This window comes from Marmota monax, unplaced genomic scaffold (assembly GCF_021218885.2).
Source record: "Marmota monax isolate L192 unplaced genomic scaffold, Marmota_monax_Labrador192_F-V1.1 WCK01_AAM20220418_F8-fsc00186, whole genome shotgun sequence".
NCBI lineage: Eukaryota > Metazoa > Chordata > Mammalia > Rodentia > Sciuridae > Marmota > Marmota monax.
In genome coordinates this window covers 1430355-1448244 of record NW_026694725.1, presented here as the reverse complement: position 1 = coordinate 1448244, position 17890 = coordinate 1430355, and the positions used below count along the sequence as shown (strand labels likewise).

Here is a 17890-nt window from a genome sequence, read left to right as displayed (position 1 = left end):
CCCAACCCCATCTGTGCAAGGCTACATAGGGGTCTGCCAGATTCCTCACTGAGTCACTGGGCCTCTGAGTCTGCGGGCCACATCCTCTTATTCTTAGGGGTCCTGGAATCACCTGGATGGTTATCCAGACTTTATGGAGTTTGGGGATATGTTGTTTCTCTTGAAAGCCCCTGGCAGGTGGGCAGCACTGGTATTACCACTGCTGTTTTATTAGGGGGACAAATGAGGTATAGGGAAATTGAGAGCCTACCCCCAGTCCACACCACTCCATGGCAGAGCAAGGGCTTGCTCTCTGCCCAGTGTCTTCCCATTAGACCACTAGTTCTTGCTTTATGGTCTCAGAATGTTATTTCACTCTTAAAAATTATTTAAGGACCCCAAGATCTTCAATGAGGGTTGTATCTATTGGTGAGATTAGAAATTAGAGGCATTTAGAACATGTATTTATTAACATGTTTAAAAATATAATACTGAAACTACTGCACATTAATATAAATACCCTTTTTTTTTGCAGGGGGGAGATAACTGTTTCCCAATACAAAGCTAAGTAGTGAGAAGAATACCATTGCCATACATTTCTGTAAATCTCTTTAATGAATGGTTTAATAGAAGACAGCTGGATTCTCATATCTACTTCTGCAATCAATCTTTTGTGATAAAGTGTGTCATGTAGCCTTTGGAAAATTCCACTGTGCACTTAGAATGAAAAGGGAAAAGGTGATAATAATGTCATGTTTTCATGAAAGTAGTTTCAGGCTTGCAGATCCCTTGAAAGGGCCTCAGAGACCTGCCCCCCCCCCCCCGTGGGTCCCAAGACCACCCCTTTGAGAACTGTCACACTAGGATTCTGGAGAGACTCCTCCTGTATCCTTGGATCCCTGCTCCCCAGGATCCTTGGTATAATTCTGTGATGGACATTGGAGGTGGAATCCTGTTTTCTCCCTTTTCAGGTGATCAGTTCTTTCTCTTGTCCTAGATCCCTTGAGAGAGTTTCATACTTAACTCTTTTTTTTTTCTTTTTGTTTATAAAAAGTAACCTTGCAACCACAGACCACAGATCAGGAAGGATGGCCGATCCTCTTGTCAGACACCCACTTTCCAACTGGAAATAAAGATTCATCATTTCCAGAGCCAGAGGAACTTGCCCCAGTCTCTAGGTCATTTGGTTACAGAGCTCAGTTTCCTACAGAGCTTGGTCTCCGGGTCACTGTTGAGTCACTCCTCCTGCACCCGGGCTTCAAGGGGATGTTCCACATGAGCCGGTTCACTTTCCCAGCCCCCTCCCATGTGTCACAGTGGGTGCTCTTCACCCACGCAGTTTCTTCCCTCCATCAGCTGGTCCAGGACTTCTTGTCATGGGTGTCCGCCCACTTCTCCTCAGCTTCCTCTGTTCTTTGGTTTTCCTCCGAGAGAGCTAGATTCCTTTCCACAGGAATGGGGTCTTTGGGGTGTTGTTTGAGCTTATAAGTTTAGCTTATAAGAAGAGGATTTGGTGAAGGTTCAGGACAGGATCAGATGACCCCATGACCTGTGGACTGTCCTGTGGGTTTGGTATGATGCAGGAAAGGGGGCGTTTGTGAAGGGCAGGAGGTGGGAGCACAGGGCTAGCACCTGGGTTCAGGGACTGCTAGGTGGAGGAGATAGTTGGAGGCAGGCCTCCTGGGGAGAGGGGCCCTCGGATCCTCTGTTGAGACAGCAAGGCCCTGGCTACAGGGTCCAGTCCAGCTCCAGCAGAGTGCTGTGGAAAAGGTGTCTGACAGTCTTCACTACGTCAGAACTGCCACCAGCACAAGTCTGTTTCAAACAGCAAGTGTCTTCTCAGAAGTGTCCTAGCCTGGACACTGTAGGCCTCTTAGCCAGGCACGGCCTGCCGACCCTGAATGCATCCATGGTTCTAACCGTGGGCCATGCTGACCTCTGAGACAAGCCAAAGTCAGAATGGGGGGCAGAATATTTTCAAGAGTTGCGGGGCAATAGTGACAGTGGCCAGCGGAAGTGAACAAAGGGGATTTTGGGGAGCATGAGCTATATGTCTAAGAAGCAGGAGGAAAGATGCTGAGAAGAGGGGAAGGGGATTCCCGGTTCATCACCATTTTGCTGCTCAGTTCCCGCCAGCCCTGACTGTTGGTATTGCCTTTCAGCAGGTGCTGGGAGAAGAACCCATCTGTGCACTGAGTTATTCATTAGTTCACCAATTCAATCATTTAACAAATATTCATTGAGCGTCCACCAGCACGTCTGTGCTGAATGTTTGTGTCCCCTACCAATTCATATGCTGAAATTCTAACACCCATGGCTGTGGGAGGGCTCTAAGTTGCCGAGCAGAGCTCTCCTGAATGGAATTAATGCCTTGATAAAAGAGTCCCCAGAGACCAGCTTCTACCATGTGAGGCTGCAGTAGAGGCCATCTCTGAACCAGGAAGAGGGGCCCTGAGCAGACACCGAATCTGCTGGTGCCTTGATCTTGGACTTCCCAGGATCCAAACTATCAGAAATAAGTGTGTTGTTTTAAGCCACCTGGTTTACAATTTGGTTTCAGCAGCCTGCAGGGACTTAGACAGACAGCATTCTGGATGCTGAGCATACAGTGGGGAAACGGAGCAGGCACAGACCCTGCCCTCTTTTAGTTCACATTCTCCTGGGGGAAGCAGACAATAAACAAAGCAAATAAGTAAATTAAATCATATATTAGAATAAATCCTGGGGAGATAAATAAAGCAGAGGAGGGGGAGCAGGAAGTGCCAGGGTTGGAGGATTTAAATTTTAAGGGGAGAGGTCAGGAAAGGCCTTGGTGCCCTAATGTGACACTAGATATTTTTAAAGCAAACAAGGAGGGCATCCCTCTGTTTCCTTTCTTATTAAGGATATTTACTTGGGCATATTTTATAAGGGTGTATAATCTTTCACTGGATTGTTCATCTTGTACCTTGTTAAGTCAGGGCTAGCAGCCGGAAGGGCCTCCAAGAGATGACCATGGGGGGCCCAGGCCTAGCTCATGAGGCTTCAGAACACAGGGAGGTCACAGGCCTTGTTCGTTATGGGGAGAGCTGGAGTCAGGACTCTTGGGTCCAACCCCTGCTCTATCTTCACATCAGGGTCCAGGTGTCCCCACCTGTCCTGGGCAAAAGGCAGGTTCCATTTCCCTAATTGTCCCTTGATGTGCCCTTTGGGTTCAGAGCTTTGTTCAGCTCTAATTGGACAATGAGTGATGTGCCGATGGTTGGGTGTTTGAGCCCTGGTCCCCTCCTGGTCACCACACAGCACACTGCCCCAGTGTCCTTGCTGGACCTCACTATCCCCAATTGCCATCCTGACAGCCCCCTTTGGCAGGGGGGCCTCTTCTTTTTAGTGATGCTCAGTGATGCCACTGAGAAAGGTGTTGCTACTGGTCATACAGTGTCAGCTGCAGAGGACTTAGACCACACCTGACTCAGCCTGCTTTGCCCACGTGTGACCAATGAAAGCATTCAGTGGACAAATGTTGAGTTTGTACTTGATCTCAGGGGAACTGGGGCCACTGGCCTAGGCCATCTGGCAGGTGTGGACACAAAACACCTGGGGCTGGGCTCAACCTACTGACTCATCCCAGCTCTGCCACTATTCCTGTCACCCTGGGCAAGTCCCTTTCCCTCCCTGGGCCTCAGTTTCTCCATTTTAAGTGACTAGATAATCTTTAGAATCCCTTTTGGCTTGGTCCTTCTCTGACTAAGATTGAAGGACCAGGGTGGAAGTGGTAAATGTGTACTGATGTTTGTTTCATTTATTTGTTTCTCCTACAGCCTAAGGCTTAGTTACCATTCGTATTTATTTTTCATCTGGGGAAGATCAAAACCATCTTACAAGTGAAACAAAGCGGTTGCTCAGTCGGCCGCCGCTGCTTCAAGGTAGTCTGGCTTCTCCCCACAGCTGTTCCCACTCTATGCCGGGAAGACCTGTGGCTTGTGTGGGAATTACAATGGCAACAAGGGTGACGACTTCCTCACCCCCGCGGGCCTGGTGGAGCCCCTGGTGGTGGACTTCGGGAACGCCTGGAAGCTGCACGGGGACTGCCAGGACCTGCGGAAGCAGCACAGCGATCCCTGTAGCCTCAACCCGCGCCTGAGTACGTGAGCTGCAGCGCCCAGCCCTCTGGCATTCGGGTGCATTAAATGGGACAGCGCACCCACCGTGGTGGTGGGGGGTGGGGAGCGGCAGTGCATGGAGCGAGGGGTTAGGTGCACCTTTATTTTTACTATCAGCATTTGATTATCTGCAACTGGCTCATTTATTCTTCAAAGCTTCTTTATTGAATGCCCTCCTTGAGCCAAAGCCTGAGAAAGAAAAGAATAGTACATTTCCTGTCCCTGGATGTTCTGGTCTACAGGCGCGACAGCCACATGAAATTAGACTTGAATTATTGTAAGATAAATGGACTAAGGTGGCCACGTGCGGATTTGTCTGCAGCGGCAGTTCAGTCCTATAATAACATCCCCCTCTGACCCAAGCCATCGCTGACCACTTTCTTCTGTCAGTGGGTATGTGTTCCAGAGCTGCGGTTTAATATGTATTTGAGCCAAATGTAATTAGGAAAGTAAATTGGCTGCAGAAGAAAAATTGCAATAAACTCCAGAGCCAAGAGTTGTTTTTGCAGAATCTGCTGCTGACAGAGAAGTGGGTGTGGGGGATTCAGGGTTGGAGCCATTGCTCTTCTCTTGGGTATGGGGTGTCAGAGTCCCTGTGATTGAGACTCTGAGGGGAGTGGCTCAGGGCTCCGTTCATCTTGGGCTTGATCCACTCTCTTCACCACAGCCAGGTTCGCAGAGGAGGCCTGCTCGCTCCTGACGTCCTCCACGTTCGAGGCCTGCCACCACACAGTCAGCCCTCTGCCCTACCTGCAGAACTGCCGCTACGATGTCTGCTCCTGCTCCGACGGCAGGGATTGTCTGTGCAATGCTGTGGCCAACTACGCTGAGGCCTGTGCGCGGAGAGGCGTGCACATCGCATGGCGCAAGTCCAACTTCTGTGGTGGGTCTCTACCCTACCGTCTGCCTGCTGCACCCCTCCAAGCACACAACCCAAACTCTACCGACACCTGTGGTCTTGGTCCAATTGGTCTTTTCAAAGCACTTTTTCTGCATCATTTCACTTGGAAATGGGCCCAGCAGCATTTTGACAAACCTGGGCTGTGCAGATAGTTCTTTTCACTTCCACCTCCTGGCAGGATGTAGTGGTGGAGGGGCTAGCTCTTCCAGCAGGGCAAGTTGGCGCTCCTACCTGGAGCCTTCCAGGAAGAGATCGCCTCTATCTGCTGCCACCTAGTGTTCATTACTGGTACGATCAGGTGTGGAGTGAATAGGTCCCAGGTCCCAGTGGGTCCCAGCATTCCTGGAATCTGATGGAGGCGATGCCCGCTCACATAAATCCTTTGCTTATAACTGCTGGAAGCCATTGATGGACTCCTGGCAAAAATCTTTGGCACCATATAAAATTACACAAAGCTGAATAGCATCATTGTCCTGCTGACTTTTACATCTCCTTCTGCACTGGTAGATTCCTGGCGCCAAAGTTGGTCTCTGCTCCATGCTAGTGGGCGTCTAGAGTGGGAACACTTTTTTGTTGCCGTTATTGCTCTGGGGACATTTGCTAAGTGCCCAGTGTGGTCAGGCCATAGCAATGATGAGGAACTTGAACCTTCTTTTTTGAGTTCTCCCTAGGAGGTGCCTATCACATTGAATAAAAGGCAAAGCAGATAAAGGGCAGAGACAACCAAGGAAGGCTTTCAGGAGGAGGTGTACTTTACCATGGTTTTACAAGGTGCTCTCTTGAAAGAGAAGATTTGGTAGAATAGTAGTACTAAGGTGTGAAGGTGAGGCAGGCTTTCCATAAGCGTAAGATAGAGTGGATATTCTGATTTTTAGGGAGAAGATGTGTTTGGAGTCTAAAATGTAGGATGTCCTGACAGAAGCAGGAAAACAGGAGCTGTGAGCAGTGATAAAGGGATTAATATCATGTATTTGACGAGATGTTTAGGTGGGGGTTCTCTAGAAGTGTCAATATTTGGGGTCCACTGAGCCAACTCATGTTTCAAGTATAAGGAATCTCCTAACAAAGAGTAGAGTCAAAAGTAGGGATGAACAACAACAACAAAAATCTACAAATGCATGCAGTGGAGCCCGCCCTGTCCCTCCAACCCTGGGATGTCACAGGGAATCTTAGGTTGGCAGTGGCAAGAGCGCAGCTGAAGCCTTCCTGGCTGCTTACCTATGACTTACCAGCAACATGACCTTGACTCTTTGCTAGAGCCTCTGAACTCAAGTTTCTGGATTAGAAATTTAGAAATCGGGGAAAGTAATGAGTCAAGGAGTATGCCTTGGGCCCACCAATATTAGAAATTATGCACCACCAGTTAGCTGCAGCCTCCCATGGCGTTCCTGTTGTAAGATATTCGCCCAGAATGCCAAGGGCCATTGGAAGCATCTTAAAAATCTCTCGCTATTCTTTATCTCCACTGAAGAGAACAGGGGAAATGGGCTGACACAGCCATGGCAGGGACTCAGTCTTGGGTATAGAATTTCCTGACTCTTGAGGCTTTATGATACTGGAGAAAGTGCTGGGTTGTGAGGAGGTAACTCTCTCTGGAGACATTCAAGGACGAGAGGTCTCTGTCTTGATGGGTGTATGTCACAAATGACCTTGGGTTGTTCCTCTGAGCCCAAAGGTGGTGGGCTCAACTCCTGGTTCTTGACTCCATCCTTTGTTGACCTAATGTCCCCTGGACCCACGTCTCATTTTCCCTTCCTGGGAAATGAACAGAGCTCCCCAAACCACTGAGTCTCTCCACAGAAAGGAAGATGTCACACCAGTTGGGAACATTTATGGAGCAGGCACTTAAACATGTAGCTACTCCATGCTGTAAAGAGGTTCAGGAGCAACACAGTTTCCCCCTTGAAAATGGTCATGTTTCCTTTGGGAAGATGGGGTCCTTGAAGGTAAGGACCAAGGCTTACCATCTTTGCATCCCTGAGCCTTACACTGCCCCAGCATACAGTGGGTGCACAATACATGTCTTCTAAGCTGAAATATGCATTGCTTATTCTGGGAAAGAAGACTAAAGAAGAAATTGCATAAGGCTTGAAGCCAGGCTAGAGATGGTCTGTCAGAAAAGGAGAGTTCCCAGCTCCAGCTTCTCTTTGATGGACGAAGAGTAGACTTACCCTTGTCACTGCAGACTCAGTGGCTTGAAAGGGATCGCTGTTCTGTCGGCCAGCACATCCCATCTTCCCCTCTCCTCCCTCTGCACATTCATCCAGTGGCTCAAACTCTCCACTCTGTCAGAGAAAAGTCAAGGTCTCAGTGATTAGAGGGCTCCCTCTCTTCCCAGCTACCTTCAAACACCAAGTCAAAGGTGGTGGCAGGAGGGAGGCTGCAGGGTCTCGCCAGAGGTTCGTGGTCAGTGGTGACTTCTACAGCTTCTGCGAGATGCTCCGCTCGTGGGCTTCTGCTGAAGAAATGAGAGGCAAGGATTCTAACAGTCCTAGGAAGATTGTGTCCCCAGAACGGGGCTTTCATTGCTTGTACAGCAGCTAGTGAGCACAGGGAAGGCATTTTGGAAGGGTAAAAGGCACCCCACATCTCCCATGTCTGTCTTACCCTCCCAGAAAAGAATTGCATCCTCAGAGTATTTGTTAGACTACCAGGACACACTGACCACAATGCAGGAGTGCCAGGCCTTTGGTTTGGATCTTTCTCTGGAAGATTCCTCCCATCCCAAGCCTGATGAGCTGGGCCCGTGTTTCCCCAGCAATGTTATTAGTAATAATAACACTGAACACTTACTGTATGCCAACCATGCCTCTAAAGGTGTTGGTTTATTTAATTTTCACAAAGACCCAGGCAGATATTGTTACTGTATTCCAGTGAGGATAATGCTCAAGGTCATGTAGCTAATTAGTGGTGGAACTGGGGCTTGAACCTGGGTATTTGGGGGTGCAGAGCCCTTGCTCTCAGCTGCTTCAGCACTCTGCTCTATTTCTTTCTGGTTTTTGTCTCTTGTGTCATTTCTGTATTTGGCCGAGGCGGTGGGGGGCTGTGGGAAGGTGGGGGATGCCCACTTTTCTGGAGTAGGTATAAGAGTGTCTGTTCTTTATGACTTACATGTTTCTCAGAGGGACTGTTTCCTTTTTAGAGTAGAATGATTCAGAGCATGACCTTCAGGGCTGTAGAGACCTCAAATCTTGCTGCTGCTTCTTCCTGGGAGGCATGACATCAACAGTCCCTTAGCTCAAATCTTAGTTTTCTCACTTCTGGAAAGAGGGTGACAAGAGCTAACTCACCGAGTTAGCTGAAACCTCTGTGAAGAGCAGGGCACACAGTAGGTGCTCAACAGATGGTAGTCATTAATGTCATCACCATCATGGTGATGCTCATGCCTGTTACTCCCAGTTCTTTTAAATATTCAAATCCACCGGAATTTCTACCATGTCCTGGGCTTGGAGATCTCAGATGTGACTCAAACAATGCTCCCTCTGGTTAAGATGGGGAGAAACGTTTGCATTCATAACTATAATACCTTCCTTCATCTCCCTTCCCTTCTGATTTTCTTGTGTGCCTGAAGGTATGCTTTTGTTCATCGTGGGAAAGGAAGGTAGTGATTACGCAGATATCATTGGGGGTCCTGGCTGCAAGGGGTGGTACTCATGTCCTTGTCATCCTTCCTCCCTCTCCCTTCCCTTCCAGCACTGCACTGCCCCGAGGGCCAGGTGTTCCTGCAGTGTGGGACACCCTGCAACCTGACCTGCCGCTCCCTCTCTTACCCGGATGAAGAATGTGATGAGGTCTGTCTGGAGGGCTGCTTCTGCCCCCCAGGGCTCTACCAGGATGAAAGGGGGGACTGTGTGCCCAAGTCACAGTGCCCCTGTTACTATGATGGTGAGATCTTCCAGCCTGCGGACATCTTCTCAGACCACCACACCATGTGGTAAGTGCAGGCAGCTCGGCTAGGGGATTGTGCTGCACAGCGCCAGACAGGAAAATGGACCTCCAAGTCTTGTATTTTGTGGCTGAGTAACTGAAGCCCAGGAAGGAAGTAACTCGTCCAGACTCACACAGCAAGTCAGAGGCAGAGCTGGGATTTTACCAAGGTCTTCTGATTTTCTTATTATGCAGAAAACTAGAAACTCAGACCATATCAGTAAGCATTTTTGAACTTTATGGCCAACTATAACATGTCCCATTTCCATGCTCTAGGCTGCTGTTTCCCTCTTCTGAAACAGGAAATGGGAGATTTCTCTTTCTCTCCCCTTCAGCCTCCTTTCAGTGTTATCAGGCTGAATGAAGCATTTGATGCAGAAGAAAATCTGCCATAGCAGTATTGCCTCATGGTGCATCACTGTCTTAATCCATTTTTACGTTGCTATAACAAAATACTCGAGACTGGGTACTTTATAAGAAAAAGAGATCCAAAGTTGTGCAGCTGCCTCTGATGAAGATCCCAAGCTACATTATAACATGGCAGATTTACCACATGGCAGGAGAGTGTGTGAGTAGTGAGCAGAGGGCGCAGAAGACAGCAAACATGGAGTGGCTTAATTTTTTTAGATGTTAATGGGCCTTTATTTTGTTCATCTATTTATATGTGGTGCTGAGAATCAAACCCAGTGCCTCACACATGCTAGGCAAGCACTCTATCACTGAGCCACAACCCCAGTTCCCGTGTGGCTTGATTTTTAACCAGCCATTCTCTTGATAACTAATCCAGTCCCTCTTGATATAACTAACTCCTGCAAGATGGGCATTAATCCCTTTGAGGGTGGTGACTCCATGCAGTTCTTCCCAACCTCTAGATTTTATTTCTTATCGTTCCCACCAGCCCTCAACACTGTGACACTGGAGACAAAGCTTCCAGCATAAGCATTTTTTTGGGGGGTGGGGAGAGCTAGGGGGAAACTACATCCAAGCCATATCATAGCTATCCTGGTTGAAATCATGTACATCCTTCATGCACATGCAGAGGAGGTCATCATGCTTGCTTCTCACAGTTCTTTGCCCAGTCTGCCCTGACAGTCAGTGTCAACAAGGCTGATGAGATCACAGAAGAATTTTGCCACAGAACATTTATAGGGCAAACATTTACCTGTTACCTGTTTTGTCCCAGGTTCTGGCTAAGAATTGGTGATCTAAACGTGAGCCAGACTCAGTGTGGTCTCCAAAGAAGCTGACTGTCTACTAGGGAAGACCCGTTAAAATGCCCCGATTATGGAAAATTTCAGAAAGACACTAAAGCAGAGAAAACAATATAAGAAACTTTAACATATGCGTCCTTAGTTTCAATGATTATCTTATTTATTGCCTCCTCTCCCTTACAGCTAGAAGAGTTTAAATAAAACCTCAGATATCATATCATTTTATTTGTAAATAATTTAATAGGTATTTCCAACAGAAAAACACTTTATTATAAACATAAAGATAACCATAGTACCATTACTAATCCAAACATTAACAATAGTTTCTTAACAACATCTAATAATCAGTCCATATTCACTTTCTCCTAATTATCTCAAACTTTGTATAAGCGGTTCTTTCAAGTCTAGATTCAAAGCCTGCACTTTGCATTGCGTATGAATCTTTTTCTCATCAGTTCAGTGATATTAATTTGCAGACCTTCCCAGCTTCATGTACCCAAAGCATATTGTTTATACTTCTATTGAAACAGTGATTAGTATTGAACTAATTTCCTGTATTTCAGGAAAATGTGTTGGGCCTCACCCCTGGACCATGACTGCCCCAAGAGTAGAGGCCATACCTTCAGCTCTAATCCCCCAGTACCTAACACAGTTCTGGATGGAGTTGCAGTAACCTTAACTTTTGGTAGACTTGTCATCTAAGAGATATAAAAAGCCCTACTCATTCAGAAAGGGGAATATTAATTCCATTTGGGGGGAATTGGGCAAGACTCCAGGAAGGAGGTAGCTTTTGACCTGGAGGAGGATTGTCATGGTGGTGGTGGGGTGGGATGATGGGTGGAGGGTGGCTTTAGAGGAAGCAGAGGACGAGGGACACAGCACACAAGGAGTGTTCACAATCACCAAGGTAACTCCTCTAGTGGGAACACGGGTTGCATGAAGGGGAGTATTAGCCAGCTTTCCATTACTGTAATGAATACCAGAGACGAGTCAACTTAAAAGAGGAAAGGTGTCTTTTGCTCACATTTTTAAAGCTTTCAGTCCATGACAGATTGGTCCTGTTGCTCTGGGCCTATGCATCACAGTACATCATGGTGGGAGCATGTCATGGTGGAGGCCCATTCACTTCATGGAGGCTGAGTGCAAAGGAGAAAGAAAGAGATCAGGATCCCACAGTTTCCTTGGGGGGCTCACCAACAATGACCCCAAACCTCATCTCCTAACGGTTCTACCACCTCTCCCAATAGCCCCAAACTGGGGACTGAACCTTTAACTCATGGACCCATGGCTGGGCATTCCAGATCCAAACTACGGTAGGCCTGTAAGACAGGAGTCAGGCTGGGAACAGGATCAGGGGTCTTTGAAAGAAGTGGGGGGCTCACTTTGCAGTAGGCAAAACGGCCCTTGGAAGGTTTTGAACAGGGAGCAGGTAGGATGAAGTGGAGTATCAGGGAGGGGGTTCTGGAGGCCACATGGGAGTGAAGGTGAGGAGACCAGTTGTACCCAAGTGTCGATATAGAATGAAACAAAGGTAGGAAGGCCCTGGACCAGGTAATGGCAGTGGGAATGGGGAGTTGGGGGCAGAATCTGGAGCCATTGGAGGTGTGAATAGACTGTGGCGTATTTGAGAGCACCAGGGGTTGATGATGGCCCCAGGGCTTTGAACCTGAATGCCTGAGAGGATGGAGATGGCAGGAGCTGTGGGAGGGCTCTCAAGAGTAGAGGCAGATGGTGAGTTTGCTTTTGGCCTTCATGACTTTGAGTTACTAAGAGGATATCTTGGTGAGTAAATGGAACCAACAGCTTGAATTAGAGGGTTGGCATTTGAGGGGCGATTGGGCTGGAGGTAACAGTTGCAGCTGTGAGAGTGGCACAAAGAGGAGTGGGACAAAGAGCAGGAAAGACGACTGAGTCCGAGCTCAGTCAGAGGGTAAGAGGAGGACCAGGGATCCTGTGAGAGAGGGCAGAGGTACTAGGCTAGCTGGAAGGGCAGACCAAGATGGTGCCAGGGCACGAGGAATAAGGGAAGAAGGGAATATGAACAACCTTACTCCATGGAACAGCCATGCTTATGTTCCTTATCTAGAAAGGTCCTGTATTTGTATATAACCGATGCACATCCTGCCATGTTCTTGAAAGTCATCTCTAGATTACCTATGATGCCAAACTCAATATAACTGCTAGGTAAATAGATGTCACACTGTATAGTTTTGGGAATAATGACAAGAAACATGTTTAGTGCAGGTATAATTTTTTTTCCTGAATACTTTTGATCTGCAGCTGTTGAATCTGCAGAGGCAGCACCCATAGATATGGAGGGCCACTGTCATGTCATCCTCTGCCGGTGTGAACTTCTGGCTTTAGCTCAGTGGTCACGTTCCTACAGTTGTCCAGCTATATTTTCCAAGGTGTTTTCCTCTAGGAACTTAAAAAATGCTTGCTTTTTTAGTAAAGAATTTGAGGCTTAGAGAGCATCTCACTTTCCCAAATCATCCAGAAAGTGATTAGAGCCCAAGGACTCTTGAATTCTTCAAATTACACTGAGAACAGACTGTTGAATTTTGGTGACCAGAAGGTCAGGGTGGCCCCCTGCTACAGTACTGTGGTGAGGAAAGAAGTCAGTCTACAGAAACTGGGGTGACTTGGGGGCAGCAGCTGTCATCAGTTATTTTCCCATAGCAGGGAAGGTGGGAGGTGGCATGCAGCGGCCCCCGGTGAACATGGCTGGGAAATAGCCCTGGCTTCGGTCTCTCTTCAGGGTTTGACATCAGTGACATCCCATGACTGTATCTTCTTCCTGTTCTAGAGCTCAATGCTATTGATGGTTCTCTTTCTCCATTTCATGTAGAAAATTGGGTTTCATGGAGAATGTGCGCCCGAAGGAACTCAGGGCTTGTGATTTTTATTGGCTATTTATTTTTATTCATTAAGCATCAAACTAGAGGGTGACAGCAGGAGGAAATGCTGGCGATGCCCGTGGACAGGTAGAAGGAAGGTGCACACCCATTTGCCCGGGGCTTCTTCACATCCTTCCATTGGTCACACTGACGGGCAGCCCAGCAGGGCTTCCTCTGCTGCAGGCCAGGCTCCAGCCAGGAATGGACCGAAATTCTAGTGTTTTATAGCCCAGTGGAGCAGAGACAGTTAACAATGATTTATTGTTTTTTTCAAAATAGTTGGAAGAAAGAAGTTTGCCTCAACACCAAGCACTGATAGAACTTTAAGGTGGTGGGTCTGTCAATTATCCTGATTGCATATTGTGTATGTGTGAAAAAATATCACATCATACCCCATGAATGTACAATTACCTGTTAATTAAAAATAAAAACACCCAGGTGTGGTGGTGCACACTTATAATCCCAGAGATTCAGGAGGCTGAGGCAGGAGGATTATACGTTCAAAGCCAACCTCAGCAACTTAGAGAGGCCCTAAGGACTTAGTGAGACCCTGTCTCAAAAAAAAAAAAAAGGGCTCGGGATGTAGCTCAGTGGTGAAGTGCCCTTGGGTTCAATCCCTGGTACCAAAAACAAACAAATAAAAAACTCCCCCAAATAAAACAAAACAAAACCACAAAAACACATTGGGTACTTTATGTAAAGCCTTATGCTGGATTTTAGTGATATAATGGTGAGCAAGACCAGTTATAGCTTTGACCCTCATGGATTTTATAGTCTAGTGAGAGACAGATGTTAACCAGATTTAAAAAAAAAAAAAAGCCCAAGTACTTATAAAGTTACAAGTGTAGTGTTCTGGGAAGAGAAATACCTGATCTATGAGAACTGGAGATGAGTTTGGGGCAAAGAAGGTGGTACATGAGTGTGAGTGTTGGGCAGAAGTGACATCAGCTCAGAGGAAACTGTGCAAAAACCCTGTGTGTAAAGGGTTCGAGCTTCACAGAAGGCCAGCCGGCCGGAGCGGGAGAGGAAGGCAGGGGTCACATCACACAGGGATTTGGTCTTTATCCAAAGGCCTGTGGAGGGGAAGCTGTTGATGGAGTCAAGCAGTGATGTGACATAATCAGATTAAGGTTTTGAAAAGATTCTTGGCTGTGAAGAGGGGTGTTTTGGAGAGGCAAGCACAGGCACAGGGATGTTGGCTAGGAGACTTCTGCGTCGTGCAGGCAGGAGGCGGTGGCACCTCGTCTCTTGGTAGTGGAGATAAGAGAAGTGGCTACGAATCTCAGCCATTCTAGTGTTTTATAGCCCAGTGGAGTGGCTACAGTTAAGAATGTGAGGGCTTGGTGATGGGAGAGGGAGAGGGCAGTGTCAGGATGGACCTTGACTTTCTGGCTGTGAGATCAGATCAGATGGCTAGTGGTAACGGTCAACGGATCAGCCTGGCCTTGAGACACCAGAGAAAGCCATCCTGCAGGCATGTGCAGATATGGGTCCAGGTTTCAGAGGAGAGGTTCAAGAGGCTGCTGGAAAGTTGCGAGTCATCTCTGGAATTGGGGCTGTGGCATGGATGGCACTGGAGTGTGAGAAGCAGAGAGGGTGCAGGATGGAGCCTGGGGAATGCTGACATTCAAAGACCAGGCCAAGGCACAGGTGAGCCACAGTCCAGGTTGAGAAGGAGCAACCAGGGACGTAGGAGGAACTAGGGGAGATTTAAAAAAAAATTCTCTAAAAGAACAGTGTCAGTTGTTTTACTTACTTATTTAACAATATAAGTAAAGTTGAAGGGGATCAAATCAGAAAAAGAACTGAAAATCATTCTATGGGATATGATGACGTGGAAGTCATGGGTGACCTTAGTAAGGCAGGCTTTACAGAGTGATGGGGCTGGGAGACCAGCTGTAAGGGGCAGAGAGCGAGGGACAGATAGGAAACGGGACAGCAAGTGCTGAGGACTCTTGCAAAGTCGGGTTGTGTCTTCCCCTCTGCAGCTACTGTGAGGATGGCTTCATGCACTGCACCACCAGTGGAGCCCCGGGAAGCCTGTGGCCAGACACCGTCCTCAGCAATCCCCTGTCCCATCGCAGTGAGTACTGTACTCCCAGAACACTATTCGCTTCTCCTCTGCCCTGACTCTTGAAGCATGGAGTCTGGAGAGAGCCGGTGCACTGTCTGATGTGTGTGTGTGTGTGTGTGTGTGTGTGTGTGTGTGTATTCAGGTGCATGTCTGGTTTTGTCCAGCTTTGCTACAATTTCTGGGTTTGTGTGAGTGACTTTCAGGCCTACGCCTGTCTTTTTGCATGTGTAAATCCAAATCACCAAGTCAAGAACTATTTTATTCTGTGGAAGGGAAAGGCCGAATATCTGCAAGATGGATTTGTGTGACCTCCGTTTTGCCTGCGTTGACCTTAGCCTGGTGAACAGTGGGGTGGGTCTGTTGCTTTGATTGTGATGGCAGTCACCCTTCTTTGATGGCCTCTTGCTTCCTATGGACGTGCTGAGCAGGTCCCCTCTTTGAAAACTTCTCAAATGAATTTGAAAGAGTGGGGTTTGTCTTGCACACCTCCAGGGTGGATGAGGGAAAGGGTTCCCCTCCAGAGGGATGGGCTGGCTGAGAAATAAAAGCAAATAGTACTACAAAATAACCACAGGACAGAAATATAGTTTCAGAGCTTGGGCAGCGACGGGCCAAGCTGACCAGAAGGGTGCAGCTTCTAATAAAGATGGAACCTGGGCATGCTTTATTTATAGCGTTACAGATCAAAGGGGATTGGTAGGTAGAAGGTTTCAGGGTGCTTGCTTCTTCATGGAAAAACAGATATAGGTGGGGGTAGGCAGGCTGTTTGGCCTTTCGTGGTTCAGGCCCATCTCCGGTGTTGTGTGGGACCTTTTGGCAGAGCTGGGTGGGAGTTCACATGTATTGGGCCATCTCACCAGCCGGAGTGCTGCTGTGAGTTCCCAGATACCTGATCTTCCCACTCAGTGGCTTCAATGCCAGTCTGGTCCACACACATTTCATGGGTGGATTCCTGCAGGTTTGGGACAGTTGCTCTCAGCTTGAAGGTCCTGATGGTTGCTGTCCTGTTTAAGGACAAGACACAGAGTGGGCTGACCGTGTGCTGGTGGGACCATTCATGTTTCTGGATCACAGGAACTCTCCTTGCTTCCAGAAGGCTCATTCTTTCTTAGAAAGGAGTCTCCCAGTGCAAGGGACATAAATGGACCATTTCAACCTCCAGCTTGACCACTTCTGTCTCTGCCTCTCCCTTTCCATGAGACTCTTTCCCCCCAGGTAACCCAGATCTGTGCCACATCCTTGGCTTTCCAGCTTTCCCTTGGTGAGGCATCTGGCTCCCTGTGTGATTGACTGTGGGAGCCTCTCTCTCTCGGCCCAGATTTGGGGCAAGGTGACAAATATGGGGATGGCTCACAGGTTGAAATCAGAATGTGTGACTCGAGGCCACGAGTCCTTCTACCTGTCTCTTCCCCTCCCTCTGGCGGCGCTCCCCAGGATCCCAACCTTCCCTGCATCTTGCCTCTTAGACCTGCCCTGAAGGTTCCTCTTGCTCAGAGTCTTCTGGTCTAGACACTGGAAGGCATTGCATCTTTTTCAGTCAGGAAACTCCAAGAATTTTGTGCAGATTGGGAAAAGCCACATAACTGTTCAGAGTTTCAGCTTCCCAACACATTTTTCATATAAAAATAAGGCCAGGAATTCTGCCTTTGTTGCATACAGGAGATGGTAAGTGCTCTAAGTGCTATTAAGTACACCAGTTTTTTTTTTTTGTTTGTTTTAAAGAAAGGCATGGTATCAAACATCTACTCTTATTATTATCCAATCAGCCACGGGTATCTATGATTTGCCAGGAAATATGATCTCTCAATGAACAAAATAGATAAAAGATTTCTGCCTTCATGAAGCACACATCTTATGGGGCTGAGTGGAGTGGAGTAGTGTGGACAATCAACAAATAAGAGAGATATGTAGTTGATCAGATGGTGAGAAAAACATGATCAGATGGAGGAAAACAAAGCAGGGTGGGGAGACTGGAGTGCCTGGGGTCTGAGTACTGTAAATGTTAATGGGGTGGCCCAGCAGAGGCTGGCATTTGAGCAATCAGCTTTTGGAAGTCTTTGTGGTTGAATGGGCTCTTCCTTCACAAGTTGTAACCATCTTAGGAATAGTTTTGTGGGTCCCACTAAGGCTCCAATTTAACTTCTAAACCCAAGTCTTTGAAAGCCTGGGTCTGGAAATTGCTGCAATATGTGCTGATTCAATGCAACCTGCTACAGTGGGATCGGCAGGGGGGATAAGAAGTGGGGGCCGGGCCATCGGATGAATGCTGGGGTCATAAGAGTTGTCACCAGTATAGGCCAAAGCTCTAAAGCTCCAATGAGTAGGTGAGGTGTCACTTTGGTCCCATGTGGGGACCTGGCTCAGGGTTCAGCCCCACTGAGCATCATCTTGTCCCAGGGACTAGGCAGCTCTGAGTCTCTCAAATGAGTGACAGCACCTAGGGCATCAAAGGACAGTGCCGAAGGCAGATCTATTTACTCCTTCACTAATCACCTCTGATTTCTCTACCTTTAAGGCAAAAGGAGCCTATCCTGTCGGCCACCCATGGTCAAGTTGGTGTGTCCTGCTGACAATCCGCGAGCTGAGGGGCTGGAGTGTGCTAAGACGTGCCAGAACTATGACCTGGAGTGCATGAGCATGGGCTGTGTCTCTGGCTGCCTCTGCCCCCCAGGCATGGTGAGCTTCCCCATGGGTGGGTACCTTCCCTTCCGTTTTCCTGCAGGTGGGAATGAGTGATGGGCTATGGAGTCAGAGAGAGG

General features: G+C 47.9%; 1 protein-coding gene across 2 annotated transcripts in view; it reads left to right on the top strand.

The window, feature by feature from the left end:
• Nucleotides 1-17890, top strand: part of Vwf (von Willebrand factor) — a 161098-nt gene that overhangs the window by 48251 nt on the left and 94957 nt on the right. For both annotated transcript variants that reach the window (XM_046424111.2, XM_046424112.2), the window contains 5 exons: nt 3907-4102; nt 4789-5004; nt 8716-8956; nt 15046-15140; nt 17647-17807. In XM_046424111.2, the coding sequence (XP_046280067.1) occupies nt 3907-4102; nt 4789-5004; nt 8716-8956; nt 15046-15140; nt 17647-17807 (909 nt within the window). The remainder of the gene's footprint in view (nt 1-3906; nt 4103-4788; nt 5005-8715; nt 8957-15045; nt 15141-17646; nt 17808-17890) is intronic.